Source organism: Elgaria multicarinata, chromosome 6 (genome assembly GCF_023053635.1).
Source record: "Elgaria multicarinata webbii isolate HBS135686 ecotype San Diego chromosome 6, rElgMul1.1.pri, whole genome shotgun sequence".
Classification (NCBI taxonomy): domain Eukaryota; kingdom Metazoa; phylum Chordata; class Lepidosauria; order Squamata; family Anguidae; genus Elgaria; species Elgaria multicarinata.
The window spans coordinates 68,130,719-68,149,936 of NC_086176.1; the positions used below are offsets into that span (position 1 = coordinate 68,130,719).

Genomic DNA, 19,218 nt, shown 5'->3' on the forward strand with positions numbered 1-19,218 from the left:
CATTCAGGAAATCCAGAATGCAGATGTTGTGCTGTGTGTATGTGTTATTCAACTAGTCCTAAGCCCCTGAGCACTGAGGTAATCATTGAAACACTGTGGAACGTAACGGCCTTAGCAGATCAAGTGCATAGCCCTTCATACAGAATGACTTCACAAAGCTTTCTTTGTGTTGTAGCTACAGGCAGGAATTATAATTGGGCCACCTGAGATTGTTATTAATTCAACTGTTAGGTTAAAAAAAAGTCAAACATTTGTTGTTAAATATACTTTTAAAAATGAATTGAAAAAAGTATTTAATATATATAGAACAGCAGGGCGGAACATAAGCCTGTCTAGTCCATTAATTGTAAGCAAAGAAAAGGTGGTGAGTCCATAAAACAACTCTAGCCTGTGAATGTTGGACATGGGACATATTTCTCAGATAAATTGTATTGTACGCAAAGAGTTCACCAGGAGTACTTGGTGTTGATGATTAGAATCCAATATTACCACAAGGCCTGCATGATGAACATGGTTTATTTCTGCCTATGGAATGAAGAACTTCCACCATCACTGCTAATGCTGCCTGTATATCATATCTGGGCATACACAGTTATTCTTGGGTTATGTTGACAACATTGTTCTTTGTCAGTATAATTTTTGTTGAAGGTAAGGTTTTCCATGGGGCTCTAATTGGGTAGTAATCAGCACTGGTATTTATTTATCAATACTTTTAGTATTTCTCGACTTAAAGATGCACTTCCTCCCTTAAGACTGCTTCCTGCATTTACAGTTTTGTACACAGAATGTGCTTCCATGTGAGATAATGGATAGAACTTGCATGGTATGTATGATGACTGCTTGTAAACACTGTGTATGAGTGGTATAGTCTATTTTGGCTTCCCAACATGTTTGTACAAAGTTAAATCTATATCCAGTTTCATTACAGGAAGACGTTTTGTGTAGAAAAAGCAAAATGTGTGAAATGACCTTCTCTTACAGGTTTAGATTACATACCCTGGGAATCCTGTATGTGCAGTGGACATAAATTCCTTTCATTGTGCATATGAGATAACATGAAACAGGCAGAGTCCATACATATACACACAAGCTCCATTTGATATTCCCCTGTTTTGAGAGAGAAGCATCACACATTTCAGGGATACCTGTATATACGTTATGTATACAGAATTCCCAGTTTGATGTGACTCCACTAGATGTATTAAAAAGCACATTAAGTGGAGTATCGGAAGAAAGGAAGACAGAGAAGTGAAGATCACCTTCATTGCTCTTCCTGCTCTACCAGGGGTCTGCTGGCAGAGCATAGGACTTTCAGAGTGCTCTAATATTGGAGATTGCTCTGCCATATTGGATTGCTCTGCCCATCAACCTCTCCAGGAACTGAGTTCATCCTTCTAGGTTTTAAAAGTCAGATTTAGATATTTAAATATCTAATTCTTTAAATAACTATTTATAAAAGCTGCACAGGACTGAGTCAGCCAGCAATACAAATATATGAACTACGAAGATATAAGAATGAAAATTGTATTATGTAATAATACAATGTAATAAATAAATAAATGTAATAAATAAATAAATATTATAATGTTTATCCTAATGAATAAAGTACCATTAGGAAATAGATAAGAAAATACAAGATATTTAATACTTTATGTGTATTCTGTTGTTAAAAACATCTCTGTACTATCCATCATCATAAGAGATTCCAGGGAAATGCACAATGTAAATAATAATTTAAGAACTTAATATAGTACAATAAAACTAACATCCAATGGTCATAGTAAAGGCAGCAAATTAAACCAAGGAAATTCAATGGGTCTTTACTTTTGAATAAATATCTATGGATGGAAATGCAGCCTGTGCAGGCTTGAAATTTGACTACAAACTTGACCACAGTCTGTTACTTTGAGATCCAAACAGGAAGAAAAAGCATGCAGCATAAAATGAACTATAAAAATTAACACTGTAAACTGAAACTTATTCTAAATTTTTAATTCCAGTAGAACAATTTTTCAAGTTGTCTCCAAATATAGACACAAAACATGAAATGCTTCCTTTTCAAGAGGCAGAGATAAAAAAAAAGCTTTTATCTCTGGACACTGGTTATTGAAAAATTCAAATAAGTATCATCAGAGCTCGTTTATTAATTTGAAAAGTGGGATCAAGACATAACACTAGCTTTGATTTTATATTGGATGTCAACATGGTGTAACATCCTGGCTGACACTAGCTTGGTTGTCAACTGTATAATATCTTGTGATCTGTTACACAAAGCCATGAAATTCATTAAACAGAAACCCTACAGTTTGCAAAACAATGTTAAGGCTCTAGAGCTTTCAACCAAGCACCAAAAGCAGGGAAATTGGGAGTTAAGGCTCACCAGCCTGAACGTCACATCCTCCCTAGAGAATATGATATGCAGAGGTGACTGTGGGGTTGTGGAAAACGAACAACTTAGGATCACCTACTTCTCTCTCTCTTTTTAGAGCAGCCCTAGTTGTCTTGGAAAATAGCACGTGGATATTAAGACGTCTAGAAAACAAAGAGTGCCTCTTCCCATACCAGCCCATCTGTGTCTTAAGATTGTCTGCTGAGCCCCACTCCAAATGCCTTCTTCATCCGAAGTGTGCTATGTAGTCAAAAGGAGAGGCTTTATCTATAGTGGTGCCTTGGCTCTGAAATGAGGCTCTCCTGGCGCCTGGTTTACAATCTTTTCAGCACCAGGTGGAGACCTATCTTTTTAGTTAGGCATTTTAATTTATATTTAACTTCTCTCTCTGACTTTGTAATTGGAAGTTCTTGAAAAGCAACATACTTGCTTTTAGATTTGCCAGTCTCAGCACTCTATGTGTGTTATGTATGCCTGCTTCTGTCCGTCCCTATAATTTCCTGCAAGGCCCAGCCCAGGGAGGCCAGTAAATTAAACCCAGGGATAGAAGGTGGGATTCCATCAAGTTCAACTGAGAGCAGTTGCTGGAGAACATGGGCCTGCCAGGAGTGGTGAGGCCAGATTTCTGGCAGACGCAGGCAGGCAACTTTAGAGCCTGTTAGTCCCTTTGTTTGGTAGCATGTAGGAGCACCTGTCTCATAAAGCAAATGGGCACACGAGAACTGTTATTATGGTCTGCCACTTTGTCTGTCTTTTGTAGTCTGTAGTCCAGACCTCTTCAGAAGGGGGAATAGGGTTATGTGGTTGGGATCAGTCTAAATTATCTCCAGGGATCCCTTACTCAGTGCCTGTGATTGTAAAGAGGTTTGAGGATTTCCCCTAACTCTGTAACTCTTGAAGTTACTAGGCCTGTTGAAAATAGATTTTAAAACATAAGCAGGAAAACAGTAAATTTACGCTCTGCAGAGGCCACCAGAGGGAGGAAGCAGCAGCCAGGCACCTCTCCATCGTGCCTGGGTCCAGCTCCAGCTGAGAGCCCCCTCCCTCCTGCTGTCAACTGTCACTGCTGAACTTTGCAACTAAGACTGTAGTGCCTGAATTTCCTTTCCTTTCCCCCCCTCCTCCTCCCTCCCAATCCCCTTTCCTTTTGTGTCATGTCTTTTAGATTGTAAGCCTGTGGGCAGGGACTGTCTTAAGAAATACTTTTGTAAGCCACCGTGAGAGCCTTTTTTGGCTGAATGGCGGCATAAAAATGCTTAAATAAATAAAAATAAAAAATAAACACTTTTTTTAAAACATGCAACACAAGAAGTCTTAAGATATGAATGGTTTATAATGAAAAGTAAATGCAAAAATAAAATGCTTTTATTCCAGATGGCAGTTATTCCCTCCTCCCCCTCACCTTCCCCTCAACATTCCAAGTGCTGCATTATGAGCTTCCATAGGCTTTCATTAGCAATAATAATAATTTAAAAAAATTAAAAAAGTAAATTGAATTTAAAAAAGAAAAGCTATTCTATCAAATATAAGATCAAAGGAGAAGGAAATCATCAGAATTTTAATTAGATAAGGCCTCATGTGATCACAAAGGGTGGACAAAAAAATCGCCAAGGTTTTTTAAAAAAGCATTTTGGCCAAAAGAGGGTTTATTCCCCCCTAATTTAAACTGCCCTCCTTCCCTCAATCTTTCACCAAACTTCTTGAAATTTTCAGGTTATGTAAAACCAACGTTTCTTTCTGGCACATGTAAATTTCAGGAAGATGGGTGAAACATTTTTGATTTTATGGATGTTAGAATGACCCCCAATTACCCCTTTATCATGGTAGAATGTCACCCCCCCACCCCGTGGAACGTTAACTAAGGACACACGGCTGTGCATCCCGAAATATAGCACTTTTTCTATCTCACCTCAGTAATCCTTGCAATGACTGTATATGACAGGCCCCATATTATTATCCACAACTGCTGGAGGGAGGCTAAAGCCATTTCTGGGGATACTTAACTTTTAAGCAACAATTCCAGTCAATCTTTGAAATGCGATTTACTGGTATGTGTGAGCTACTGAGGAGCTTGTACCATTACAGATTTCATTCTGATTTATTAAATGCAGTTCCTGCTTTTCAGACGCCTTCAATGTTGCTGTAATGTAGCTGTTTACAGAAGAGCGTGCAGGATCTCTCTATACTTGGAAAAGAAGTTAAACCCATTTTCTCTCCAAGTTGCTCTTCAGTTGACAAATCTCCCAATGAAGATTGAGTGTTTCTATTATCAAAGCAGAAGAACTGTAGATTAAACCCGTCATTTATCCCTGTCATAAAATGCAATCACTGTTCATTCTCTGCACTGCCTAGCACAATTGTTTCAGTTGAGGGTTAGTTCAGGGCAGGGGGCAGAGGATGATAGCAGATGGATATTTAAGGTGCTTTTGTTGTGTTTTACAAAAATTCTTCCAATAATAATTTTAAGGAAGGTGACTACTTATTTGTGGAAAGAACAGAAAGTTGTGCAGTGGTTATTAGGTTTGCTATCTCATTTAGTTGAACATGGGACATTAAAAAGGAAATACAAAGTGAACAGTTGTAGCATTGCCACACTGTCAGATTAGGCTGCTGAGTATTTAAATTAAATATTGATGTATTTTTAAATGTTCAATAAAGGTTCCAAAGAAAGCTACCTAAAAGTTGTGGTTCTTAGGTTAATCTTTTATTTATCTAAAGGATGATGGAAGCTGTCTGGTTCTGTGATATGAACTACAATCAGCTTAAAAATAATTGACAAATTAATCCCCTCACAGCACAGGAGTTGTAAAGGTGTTAAGTTTAATTAGGCCTTTCTGATTGCTTTGTATGATCAAGGAATAAAGGTGGTATCTCTGCTTAAGGGCTAGCAGGGATATTCCTGACCTGTTAGGCTTGAACATTTTAATTATTGATTGCCACTATTTCAACTGTTACCCAAGGAGGACCTTAAATATGGGTTAGTTCTCAACAAGTGATTTAAAACAAAAGCTGCCACCAAAGCCATCTTGAGAAGATTAATGTGTTTCTTTTTAACTTAGAAAATAACAAGCCACATTATATTCACATTCATAGTTGGGTTTTTCTTGACTGTTGTATGAGTGACAGATTGGGAGTACAGCCTACTCTAGATCCTTTGAAGGATCAGGTTCACAGCTTGGGGGTGCTCCTGAATCTAGCTTTGCTCCTCAGAAGACAAATGGCTGTCATGGCTAGGAATGTGCTTGCTTCACCCAGTCCTGGAGAAGATGGATCTGCTCACTCTAATCCGTGCTTTATTCACCTCCCATTAAGATTACTGCAGTGTGATCTACGTAGGACTGACTTGAAGAGTGCTCAGAAATTGCAGCTAGAGAAAAATGCAGAGGCCAGGTTGCCTTTTGGTATGACCATATTGCACCAGCCTTGCACCAACTGCACTGGTTTCCAATTCGTTTCAGGGCATAATTCAAGGGGCTGGTTCGTATCTAAATGGTTTGGAGTCAGGCTGTCTAAAAGACTGTCTTCTCCATATGAAGCTGCCTGTAGTTTAAGATCTGTTTCAGAAGCAGATCTTACAGGTCTTCCACCACCATTACAGGTTAGATTGGTAGAAACACAAGACAGGGCCTTTTCTGTAGCAGTACCCCAACTGTGGAAATTCCTCCCTAGATTAGATAGGCTTTGTCTTTGTTTAGTTTTAAGTGGGCTGGTAAAATATTTTTATTCTGCATGGCTTTTGGATGATTTTAAATGTAATTAATTCCACTCTCCGTTTTTAAAAAATGTTTTCTCTGTTTATTAAGATATAGTTTTACAGTTAAGTTAATGTTTTTAAGTTGTAAGTTGCCTTGAGGGTACCTTTTGGGCCAAGAGGCAACTCATACATAATTTTTTAAATAAATAAAATACAAAATTATTTCTTTTATATGTAGGTGAATGAAGTGACTGTCGAACAACTAGTACAGCAGCACCCACACATTACCTTCAGTACTGTACTCCAAGATTGCAAGAGGACCTTGGAACGGGCATATCAGATGGGCTGGACACCCAATATGTCCACTGCCTCTTAATTCATGACATAGTCAGACTGAACATTTGAACATTGTTAGTTTTTTTAATTAATATTCTTACTTTTTATTAAATATATGTTCATTTTTAGTATAAGGCTTTAATTTTGAATATATATATATATATATATATATATATTGATTGTTTAATGTAGTGGGAAATGTCTGTTCAGTTTATTAATGGAAATATTGGAAGAGAAATATGGTCAGATATATTTAATTTTTCTGAATGTTTATTTGTCAACCTAAACATCTGCAAATATCTTAATAGTTTGCAGAGGGAAGGCTACTTTTCTTGATGCAATATAACTGTACGTTTACATAAAATAGAAACACTATTTGGATGTTTTTCCAAACTACATGTTCATGGTAGAAACAGCTCTTTAGAGATGTATTGTAAGTTTTTTTGTATACATAAAGCCAACATTTAAAAGCCTTTGGCAAATTTCTTGAAGTGGGTTCCTGCTAGTTCTGTGGGTAGTTCCGGCACTGTAATATATTATGCCTTTCTTCTTTCATGTTATTTCTTTATTTTAGCTGCTCATATTTCCTTTTGGATTATGTGGCAACTTCTTTCCTGAACTCCAGTTAAATTAGAGGCTAATCTTAAAGCAGATTATCTAAATTGATGTTACCCACATGAGTGTGTTTTCGAAATGCACAGTTAAGAAAATCCACAAACGATATACAAGAATATAACATTTTGATGACAAATCTTTATTTTGATTGGGATCATTAATAAATGCTGGACATGCATGTAATATATATTTAGACGATCCTGCTGGTTTCTGTTAGTGCTGCCAAAGTAACGTTTTTGCCCTGTAGCAATCTCTTGTGAATGTACTGTTATTTTCATAGGGGCTTCTGTAGTGAACATTCCTTGCTGATTGTGTCCTTGATTGGGTTTCTATGTGTTTGCCTCTTCTAGTTTTGCAGTATATGAACCAACAGTGCTTTCATTTAATTTTCTCTGAATAAATTAGTGGAAAAACTGCATGTGTAAAATGTAAGTGGCTGGTTTGGGGCCAACAGGAAACCATGGTTTCCCACTCTGTGAATAAACCTTGGTGAGCCTCAGACTGTGTATTCCCCTATTCCCATCAAAAGATGAGTCTGGAAGCATCTACTTCTGCTTTGAACAAACCACAGCTCCCTGTTACATCTAAACTTGGGGATCTGTGTTTAGTTTAAATTTAAATTATGTCTTGTACAAACAAGCCAGAATCAAACTGTGGTTTCTGTTTGATGATTGTTCAATAACCATAGTTTAAACCAGCCTTGCCCAATGTGGTGCCCTCCAGATGGTTTGGACTTCAACTTCCATCAGCCCCAGCTGGCATGACCAATAATCAAGAATTCTGGGATTTGTAGGTTGTTTTTAAACAAACCACAGCTACCCAGGTTTGGATGTAACATGGAGCTGTGATTTGCTTCCGGCCTTCTGCTCTGGTGTTTCCTGAGCATGCGAACCTGATTCTCACTGTGGTTTGTTCATATGGCAGGAATCCATGGTCTCTCATTATGTCCAAACCTAGACATGTATGCTGTGCCACATGCACAAGTGGAAGGCATTTACTCTCCTATATTGGGGATGGGTGAGTGTTCCTTCCAAATCTCTTCTGCCAAGCAGTAGATCATATTACATTGTCCTTGCATGTTTTTTGGGAATGCATGGAGGCTGCAGTGGGAAGAGGCCTGAAAGCCCCCGTGTGTATGGAAAACCCCATTGTGCATTGTTCTTGGATTCAAGATATGTTAAAAACTGCTTATCCAAATACATTAGGGTGGGTTCATACTGTTTTAAATTCTTCCATTCACAACTGTGTTGAGAAAGTATTGAGTAAACTGAACACAGTAAGCCAGTGTCCATCTCAGCTACAGTTTTCCAGAGCCAAAAATGGTTGCTACTTCACCGCACACTCATCTTTCTCTGTGTTCATAGACACATGGAGGAATATACCCATCCTTAATAAAAACTTACCTTAAGGTTGCAATCCTATGCCCACTTCCCTGGGAGTAAGTCCCACTGAACACAGTTAAATGTACTTCTCGGTAGGCATGTATAGAATTGCACTGTTATTCTGACATCTTCACTGACTACTGAATGCTGAATGAAAGCAGAGAGACATTTAATATTTTGTTAGCTAAGCTAGCTAAAGACCCATACTGAAACATGGCTAGTCCAGGGCAAACCCTTCTCCAAGCCGTTGCACTCCAGATGTCTTGGCATGCTGACTGGGAATTATCAGAGTTGCAGTCCAAGACATCTGGAGAATGCCATGTTGAAAAAGGCTGAACGAGCCATACTGTCATTTGATGAGAAATGTCAACAACATTACACTCTTTGTAGAATCAGCCTCTACATAAGATTACTTACTAAGGAGGGGGGAATCCCCATTTCTTTGAATTGTACTGTATATTTTTCATATTTTTCCCTCCTGGAGAAGTCTACCTGAAATTGTTACAATGTAAAAGATTTGTAATTCAAAACAGGTAGATAGATTGAATATATTCAGAAAATAGCTAGACTATATTAATGAAAGTCTCAGTTTTATGTGAGTTAAACTGTACTGTAAGGGGTTGACAAGCAGACATTGAAAACATTAAAGGCAGTAGGTAACCTTTCGAATGTAACAATTTGATAAAGGGTGTTCTGTGGGTTTTTTGTTTTTTGTTTTTAGATGTAACACTGTGTATTTGTTTTTTAAAGGTTAAAGTGTTTTAATCCAAAATATCAAATGTTCACGTTTGACCTGAAGAGTCGCCATTATTGTCAAAATGTTTGGCTAATCTTGAAGACTTTAGGCAGCATAACTTGGAAAACAGCATTAGTAGGTTTGAATAAACCACATGCCCAGTCACACAGCGTCTTTTCCTGACAATGACAGAAAGGGCTTGCTATGTCATTTTTGTGACAGTTCTTTGAATGTTTTCTTATTAGATATTTCAAATTGAGACTAAAAGCCTTTGTGAAAGAAAAGAAACAAAACTGTATAGTGGATTTTGCTTGGCACGTCAGAAATACATGTGAATACATATAATGCAGGGCTTTTTATCCACTCAAATAGTGGCAGTATTTTCACAAATAAAGACAATGAATGAAAAATAAAAGCCTAGGTATTTTTCACTATCGGGACTACACCAATGTCCATAATTAATACATTCTAATTTTCCTCCATAAACCTTGATCTTGTAAATAGGTACACTAAAAGAGAGGCGCACACAATGGAAACTTTGTTTTGACTACCCAGCTCTCATTTCATTTAGGAATGAGGTATTAGAAATGGACAGGGAGTACATAAAAAAGGCCATAAAAATGGAATGAAATGGATGATTCCATTTCACGTAGAGACCAAAACTCTTCATGCTGGTCCAAACTCAAAATGGGGCTCATTCCTCACCTTATCCTCTCCCCTGCCCTCCCTGCTGGACCTTCCCCCACATTCAGAGGTGGGACCTCTCCTTTGCAGCAAATGACGTACTCCATGCATCATTCACAACCAAATCACAGGTCTTAACTACTCACTCCATGAACTACCCTCACGAAATTGTTATTGACCAATAGGGATGACTTAGTGGATAAAGTGGCAGTTACGGGAACTCTGGGGGAAAGTGACCACGTCATACTTGAATTCTTGATTATGAAGGAGACAAAAGTTGAGCGTAGCCATACACGTACTCTGGATTTTAGGAAAGCTGATTTTAATAAACTCAGAACTATAATAAGTAAGGTCCCGTGGCAAGGGAGCCTAATGAGAAAAGGAGTGCAGGATGGGTGGGAGTATTTAAAAAATGAAATTTTAAAGGCACAGTTACAAACAATTCCAACGAGAAAAGATAGAAGACAACAGAGGAAACCAATGTGGCGCCACAAAAAGCTTAGAGATGACCTGAATACAAAAAGGGATACATATAGGAAGTGGAAGGAAGGCCAGGCTACAAAAGAAGAGTACAGACAAGTGGCGCAGAAGTGCCGAAATGGCGTCAGGAAGGCTAAAGCTGTGAATGAGCTGAGATTAGCGAGGGATGCTAAAAGCAATAAAAAGGCTTTCTTCAGATATGTCAGTAGTAAAAGACAGAGGAAAGAAATGGTGGTTCAACTGCTTAATGAGGATGGCAAATTGATAACAGACGACAAAGAAAAGGCTGAAGTGCTCAATTCCTACTTTGCCTCGGTCTTCTCCCAAAAGCGGATCTATGACCCCCCTGGAAAAAGTGATGCAGAAGTTGAGGGGGCAGGATTGCAGTTTGAGATTGATAAACAAATGGTCAAAGAACACCTAATTTCCTTGAATGAGTTTAAATCTCCAGGGCCCGATGAACTGCATCCAAGAGTAATGAAGGAGCTAGCGGAAGAACTCTCAGAACCTTTGTCTATTATCTTTGCAAAATCATGGAAGACGGGTGAGGTGCCGGACGACTGGAGGAGGGCTAACGTTGTCCCTATCTTCAAAAAGGGCAAAAAGGAGGAACCTGGGAACTACAGACCAGTCAGTCTGACATCCATCCCTGGGAAAATTCTGGAGCAGATTATAAAGAAGTCAATCTGTAAACACCTTGAAATCAATGCAGTGATTACTAGAAGCCAACATGGATTTGTCAGGAACAAATCCTGTCAGACTAATTTGATCTCATTTTTTGATAGGATAACCTCCCTTGTGGACTGTGGGAATGCTGTAGACGTCATATATCTTGACTTCAGCAAAGCTTTTGACAAAGTACCACATGACATTCTGATTAACAAACTAGCTAAAAGTGGGCTAGATGGAACAACCATTAGGTGGATCCACAGTTGGCTACAGAATCGGACTCAAAGAGTACTTATCAATGGAACCTTCTCAAACTGGGGAGAGGCAACGAGTGGGGTGCCGCAGGGCTCAATCCTGGGCCCAGTGCTCTTCAACATTTTTATTAATGATTTGGACGAGGAGGTGCAGGGAACGCTGATCAAATTTGCAGATGACACAAAATTGGGTGGGATAGCTAATACCCTGGAAGACAGAAACAAACTTCAAAGTGATCTTGATAGGCTGGAGTGCTGGGCTGAAAACAACAGAATGAAATTTAATAGGGATAAATGCCAAGTTCTACATTTAGGGAATAGAAACCAAATGCACAGTTACAAGATGGGGGACACTTGGCTCAGCAATACTACAAATGAGAAAGATCTTGGAATTGTTGTAGATCGCAAGCTGAATATGAGCCAACAGTGCAATATGGCTGCAAGAAAGGCAAATGCTATTTTGGGCTGCATTAATAGAAGTATAGCTTCCAAATCACGTGAGGTACTGGTTCCTCTATATTCGGCCCTGGTTAGGCCTCATCTAGAGTATTGTGTCCAGTTCTGGGCTCCACAATTCAAGAAGGACGCAGAGAAGCTGGAGCGTGTTCAGAAGAGGGCAACCAGGATGATCAGGGGTCTGGAAACAAAGCCCTATGAAGAGAGACTGAAAGAACTGGGCATGTTTAGCCTGGAGAAGAGAACATTGAGGAGAGACATGAGAGCACTCTTCAAATACTTTAAAGGTTGTCACACAGAGGAGGGCCAGGATCTCTTCTCGATCCTTCCAGAGTGCAGGACACGGAATAACGGGCTCAAGTTAAAGGAAGCCAGATTCCAGCTGGACATCAGGAAAAACTTCCTAACTGTTAGAGCAGTGCGACGGTGGAATCAGTTACCTAGGGAGGTTGTGGGCTCTCCCACACTAGAGGCCTTCAAGAGGCAGCTGGACAAGCATCTGTCAGGGATGCTTTAGGGTGGATTCCTGCATTGAACAGGGAGTTGGACTCGATGGCCTTGTAGGCCCCTTCCAACTCTGCTATTCTATGATTCTATGAAATCATATAGTGTATAATTTTATCACTAAGGAAAGGCATTGTAAGTCTTTTCCTTGGCTACAAATGTCTCCACGCATAATTTCCTGCAAAGACACATGGTGCTTTTAGTCAAGTAATTGCACATGGAAATGATATATGGACCCTGTCATTTGCAACCATTCATGGCCTGCTCTCCTGCTTTCCACCTCTGATTACCTCTTCCCCCAAATAAGGATTTATTTTTGTGCGGGAGGGGAGCAGGAAATGAGGACTTAGATTGCTTGAGCATTCAAGTTAAACACTCAAAAAAATCCATTGAGGTTTGTCAAGTGTTCGACTTCCAACAACTGTGTAGCTCAATTATCCATCTCTAATTTCCTTACAGCTAAGTCTTTCTGCCTTGGGGTTCCCAGGAAAAAAAATATCTTCTTTGATGATGTCATGAATGGGAGGTTCTTCAGAGAGTGCACATTCCTTTCTTTATCCCAACTCCCTAGCCATGAATGATGATTGGATTCCAGTAGGATGTAGTTATTCTAACTTTGCTGCCAGTTCAAAACCTATAAAACACTTTATCAGTAATAACTACTAGCTTCTGTTGTATTATTTATCTCAGAACGACTGGACTCTGAGAATATCAGTTGGTAGTTTATTTACCTGTTTCTTTAGTAGTCACACTGCACCATTACTCGCCATTTTCTCACATTTTCTGCTCATCAGCCTGCTTCATTTAAATCTGTCAGAACTGTTATCTGGTTCAAAGATCAGACTCCATTTGTTTATTTCCTGAAAACTTGTTGACTACAGTAAGCCTTAGAGTCAGTATACAGTTCTAGCTAGTAAAAGTTCAAAATCAAGGACTATCGCTAATTTTCAGTAAAATACTGAAATCATTTGCATTCTTTTTAATGTGAAAAAGAAGGAAAGAAAATGGGGTACAACTACTTTATTTCTTCCCAAATAAGGCAGAAAATCAATGAACAGGAATTCCTTTGCTGCTTTATCCTGTGAAGAAATTACCAAAATTTCATTATAGATATTTAAGATGTCCAGTAAAACTGTGATCACAGCATTGGACATGGGGCACTGGACAGAAGAACCCTTCCATGTCCAACACAATGGCCCATTTTGGATATAATACTAAATCGTGGCTTATTGCTACATAACAAGTAGAAGTGAACCTAAGGCTTACATGCTCTCCCTTCCTTCTCCAGTATACTGAAGATCAAAAGCACCCAATTATTAAAACTAACTAGAGTTTATTGTTACTTCCAAATTGGGGAAAACTCTGGTTAATTTGTTATTAACAGGCCAGGATCATAATGGTTTTAACAAACCATAGTTTAAACAAATCAGTCCCCACCACCATTCAGAAGTAAATAAAAATGCTGATTAATTAAAAACAGGAAATAGCTGCTTCCTATCTCCTCATGGCTGTGCCTGAGGAGAACGGAGGGGGTAGCATGTGAGCCAGAGACTCTTCTGCTCATTCACATAGTACTAAACTATAGTTTTAATGTTATACCCAAAACAAGCTACTACTAACCCTTCTAAACCCAGAAAGGACTTTTCACTTGAATATCTTGCATGAATGAAGCCTTTCTGCACTTGCTCAGCACCTGCTGTGAAGGCCTACCTTCATCAGGAGATATGAATGGTTACTCTTTTGTGAGTCACTTCTTGTAAACCTTTGTCCCATAAACCCAGCTATTCTTCTTTGTGACACCATTACGATATATCATAAACATTTTAAAAATCACACATGACAGTGTCTCCTTCCTACATCATATTTTCCACAATTTAATACATGTCTCACTCTTATAAAGACCATGGAATTGTGAGAGAGTTGGGATTGTCTGAACTGTTTTGAAAAGAAAAAGCAACTATGAAGGTGTGGTGTAGTGGTTAGAGGGTTGGACTGGGAGCTCCAGGTTCTAGTCCCCACTCGGCCATGGAAGCTCAGTGGTTTACTTGGGCCAGTCACAGACTCTCAGCCCAACCTACCTCTCAGGGTTGTTGCTGTGAAGATAAAATGGAGAGGAGGAGGAGGATTATATACGTTGCTTTGCGTTCCTTGGAGGAAAAAAGCTGGGATATACAGTAAATGCAATAAATGAATAAATAGGTGCCATGTCTATTCTATAGAGAAATATAGAGATTCCCCATCCCAAACTATATGCAAATATATTCTGCTGAGCTATACCAAAGTTAACACAAGAATACTTCAGCTAGTGACAGGCTCTTTTATACCAGATCAAGAAGATGGGTGAAGAAGAGGGAAAAGAGTTAATATGATCATATGGCTACAATAATGCTTTATAATTTACATGGGAGGTTCCAAGGAAAGTAGAAAGCTTGTGAAAAGTAGGGGTTGGTCTATTGGCCTCAGAGTACAAATATTGAATGCAGCATCATTTAGAAAGCATCTTTTAGCCTCTGCCACAGTGTCCAATCTAGTTGCCTGGAAAGAACCAGCTGGAAAAGGAATCCGAATTAGCACCGTTTTTAACATCTTCTGGACCTCCTTATGGAAGAGTGCAGCCCTAAATCCAAGACTACTGGTGGTGAATTTTAACTTATTCAATCCTCACTATCTGCTAAATGTAATGGACTATTGAATTTTTCTGTTTCAATCCCAAAATCCCTGACAAATGAGGAAATAACTCTTCTCCATCTTCCCCGCTTACATAACTGACAATACAGACAGATTGTTTTGTTTTCCTCTTGGTTATCAGTGAATTCAGGAAAGGGATTGCTGAGTCTGTTGTTCTAAGTGCAATCATACAAACATATGCATTTTTGTGGATTGACATGCTGTAAATATTTGGTAGAGGGGCATGCTTCAGCACAAAGTTGATAGTTTCATTTTTTACATGCACTCATCCTCCCCTAACAGGTGTGCTGGCTGCAGCAGAATTTTTGAAGAGCTACCTTACCTTGTTGATTTGGTGTTTTGTTTTGTTTTTGCACATGAAAACCACAACTATGACGTCTCCAACCCTTTAAAATATCTTTTCACCCCTTGATAGAGTTCTCCATGTACACCCTAATGATTCTTTATGAAGAAGGAGTTTTAGTCAATATATTGCCTTGATCAGTTGTCTGCCCTGACCCTTGCAATTGGATATTTATACAAGCTTATAATGAACAGAAGCAAACATGTTTGCCACAGTTCTGCTACAGAAACTGACTAAAGTCTCCATTTATTTTAATGCATAATTTCAAAACACATACAGCTGCCTTATACTGAGTCAAAGTCCAATATAACCTTACTGTTTTGGACTGATAGCCGCTTTCTAGGGGCTCAGGTAGAGGCCTTTCTCATCACCTCCTGCCTGGTCTATGTAACTGGAAAAGCTTTGGACTGAACCTGGGACCTTCTGTATGTAAACCATATGTCTATCACTGAACTATGGGTTTTCTCCACAAAAACATCCTAATAAACTCAGGATAAATAATTTATTAAATCTATTCTAGTATCAAACTTCATGGATGGGCCACCCATATCCCATCCTATTGTTTTAATATTTTTCATTGACTTATATTTTCTGATAATCCACCAACCTACTTGTTTTACCTACAGTGGTGTCTTCGGTCTTCCTTTAAGTCAATAGTTCTCACTGACTTGCTGTTTTCCCAGACTGGCTTCAGCAGACTGTTGTCCTAAAAATAAGCAGGGAGAAGTTAGGCTTCATAACCTATTAAGAACAGATGGTGGAAGGATGTTAATAGTGGTTCCTGCATTCATTATGCCCCCTCTCACACAGAGACATTCACATACACTTGCACACTTAAACACACACACACATACACAGAGCTCTTTCTCTGAGTGCAGAGACTTCAGCTTCTCATAATCTCGGCATGGCTTCAAATGATTCCAGCTATCCCACCGTTCTAGCTATGGTTGTTCCATCCTCATAACAGAATGAGCCCATTTTTAGAGCTCTCACTCAATAAAAGACACACCAGCTTCACAAATAACCATGAGATAGCCTCAAATTCAGTAAATGATACAGAATACCTCAAAATATCCCTCAGTCATTACCAGCTTCCTTACTCTGACAAAATGCCTCAACTTTCCCGAGCCCTCACTAACTGCTTCCAAACATCCTTGCAATTTTACACAACATATGTTTCTGTACCATTTGTTAAAGTTTTTATTCTTATCTCAGCCTACAATCAAGTTTAGTAGTTTCAATGGGCAACTTTTATCCCACTTTAACTGAAAGCCTCAATTTAACTCTGTTACAGCTTAATTCAAATCGTCTAACAATATTGCTCGCAATTTCTAATTTGCACTGAACAAGGCAGAGAGAGGTTTTTCTATCAATTTATTTTCAAAAACAATATTGGCAAAGTTACATATATGGGCATATAGATATTAAAATGACTTAGGCAAACCCTTGGTAAGGAAAAAACCATGCTCTGTGAAGTCTTGCATCTGCTTTTGAGACTTTACAGTGGAATAACCTGCTGTTACCAAAGTTTCAGGGAAAGCTATAAGATTCTATATTAATCTCTTCTTCAGATTGAGCCTTATGTGGGTTCACTGCCAATTTATTTGCCTTTGAGTTAGCTATGAGTGAAAGCAAGTAACAAAAACTTAGCTTGGAGAGCTGCTTGACTAATTTAGACCACTCCTCCAAATCCAGTCAACAAGCATAGGGTTGTATCCATTGTACCGCTAGTGAGAAAAGTACAGGACCTGGCATGCTGGTAGGGGTTACATGTTTTGCTAGCAGATGCACCGTTGCTCTCAGAACAACTAGCACAAACACCTAGCATGATGCAACTGGAATAACTGTATTAGATTTGACACTTGCTCAGGTATGAAAATGAAAGAAGTACAAGCTTGGTGTTAGCAGAATAATACTAAATGGATAAAACCCCATACAACATGTCATTGTAATTTTAATAACTAACTCTGAAGCTGAACTGTGCCTTAAAATATGTATTTATATACAAACTTTACATAGGTGTGGTTAGTGGAAAGAAACATATACTTAACTGTACAATCTGTCACAATTAAGGACACACACCTGTAATCTTGAATACTATAACTATAATCCAGTTACTATATCACCTTCTCTCTACAGCACAGTTTCACACTGGGAACTGGCATGGAGCTAAAGACCAGGCATAGTCTGAGAGGGAGGAAAAAGAGCTTTATGTGCAGGCATGGATCAATAAATCTTCCACTCCTTTTTAAAAACCTTTTTTATCCTTTTTTACTTGAAAAGAAAACAGAACAACAAATAATGGCCCGGTCCAAATTGTGTCGTGCTGTGGAACTTGTGGCTCTCGCTGTTGGATGCATGTCCATTCATGTCAATGCATCCATCCAGTTCAGTGATGACCAACATATCTATAAGCTACATGCTAGGATGGATAAGAAATTGGTTTCACTTCAGTTTTGACCAGTATTTATCCACTTCAAACCTCCCAGGGACAAATGCAAACACAACCACTATCTTTGGTATGAAGTCCATATATTTTTGAGCTTGTGATTTGTTCTGAGCAACAAAAATGCATTTGAAAAATGTGGAGAATTGATGCATACATTTGAGGAAATATGAACAAAATAGGCACAAATTGTCATGTGGAATTAAAAAAAAAAACTTGCAATCTGATACAAGTCAGAACAGGCTTCAAGGTGAAATAAAAGGACCCCAATGAGCTCATGTTTCACACGTTCCTACACACACACACGCAGAAGGACAATGGTTCTGGAACAGGACACTACTACAATGCTCAAAACGTCTAGTACAAAAAAGAACATCTTATTTATCTTGAGTTCCTTTTAAAAATCAGAATTCATAAGTCTCTGGAACACACTTAGGGCAGTCTCTAATTTGTGGCAGCTGGCACTTCCTATAGCAACCGGAAATGAGCGGAAATGCTCATTCCCAGAACGGAACAGGTTAGCAGAGCTGGCAGAAGGGATCTCTGCTGACCTGTCCCATTGTAGAAATGAGAACTTCAGGTCATTTCCAGGGTTATTCTAGGAAGCAATAGCTTATTTTTCCTCAAATAGCGAGTCTTTCTGGTATAACACAAACACTGGAGGTGCAGTGGCAGCATTGAATACTGCCCATCAGTATCCAATGCTGAATTGAAGAAAGTTATTTGAGTAGTCTTGGATATTTTGGAATGAAGGCAATAAAAAAGCATTTTCTGTTAGATGGGTTAATGCAAAGCCAAGAACAAATAAGTAAAGTACTGTATCACAACAACAGATCAAGTAACAAGACTAATTTCTGAGGCAGGAATTTGCAGTCAGTCAGGTATGGGTAGACTAGACTGACTGGTTCCCTTGTGAGATATTAAACTGCAGTGATCAACTGCACTGTAGATACTAGCAAACCCCACATATGGAACATAAGCATTTAAGTAAATGGTTCAACATTGGGATTAAAAAAGAAAATTTCAGTTGCTAGGGACAGGCAGCAATTTGGTACCCCTTTTTCCCCCTTTGGCCACTGATTGCCACTGATATTTCTCGCTTATGTGGTAAGACTGTCCAGAAATTGACCACTTAGCAGCACTTAACATCCACTGGCATTGGCAATGCCATATCCAGTTGTATTTCTGCTGCTTCAGTCATGATTAATCCTTCCTATCAGTTTAGGAGAAAGGGCTTGGATGAGAGTTCTCCAGTTGGAAGACAACCACAGGATCTGTCTATCTATCTATCTATCTATCTATCTATCTATCTATCTAATTTTGTACCTGCATACCTGCCTTTCCTGCTGGGAGCTCAAGGTCACGTACAACAAAAATTATAAATGTATCTATTAAAAATAAACTTACAACTAAAAAAAAATCCAAAACATTAAACTACATACCAATTCCTTCTTAGAAGGTCTTCAATGCAGAAGCGAGATTGACCTCCCTTGTAAGGGAGTTCCAGGAACTAGGCACAGCCACCTCAGACCCCTCCCCCTA

The 19,218-nt window shown here is 38.8% G+C and overlaps 1 protein-coding gene across 1 annotated transcript in view; it reads left to right on the forward strand.

The window, feature by feature from the left end:
- Positions 1-7,448, forward strand: part of FBXL17 (F-box and leucine rich repeat protein 17) — a 204,362-nt gene extending 196,914 nt beyond the window's left edge. Inside the window, exon 9 of the mRNA XM_063129536.1 lies at positions 6,322-7,448. Coding sequence (XP_062985606.1) covers positions 6,322-6,459 — 138 coding nt within the window. The 3' untranslated portion in view covers positions 6,460-7,448. The remainder of the gene's footprint in view (positions 1-6,321) is intronic.
- Positions 7,449-19,218: the final 11,770 nt, after the last annotated feature.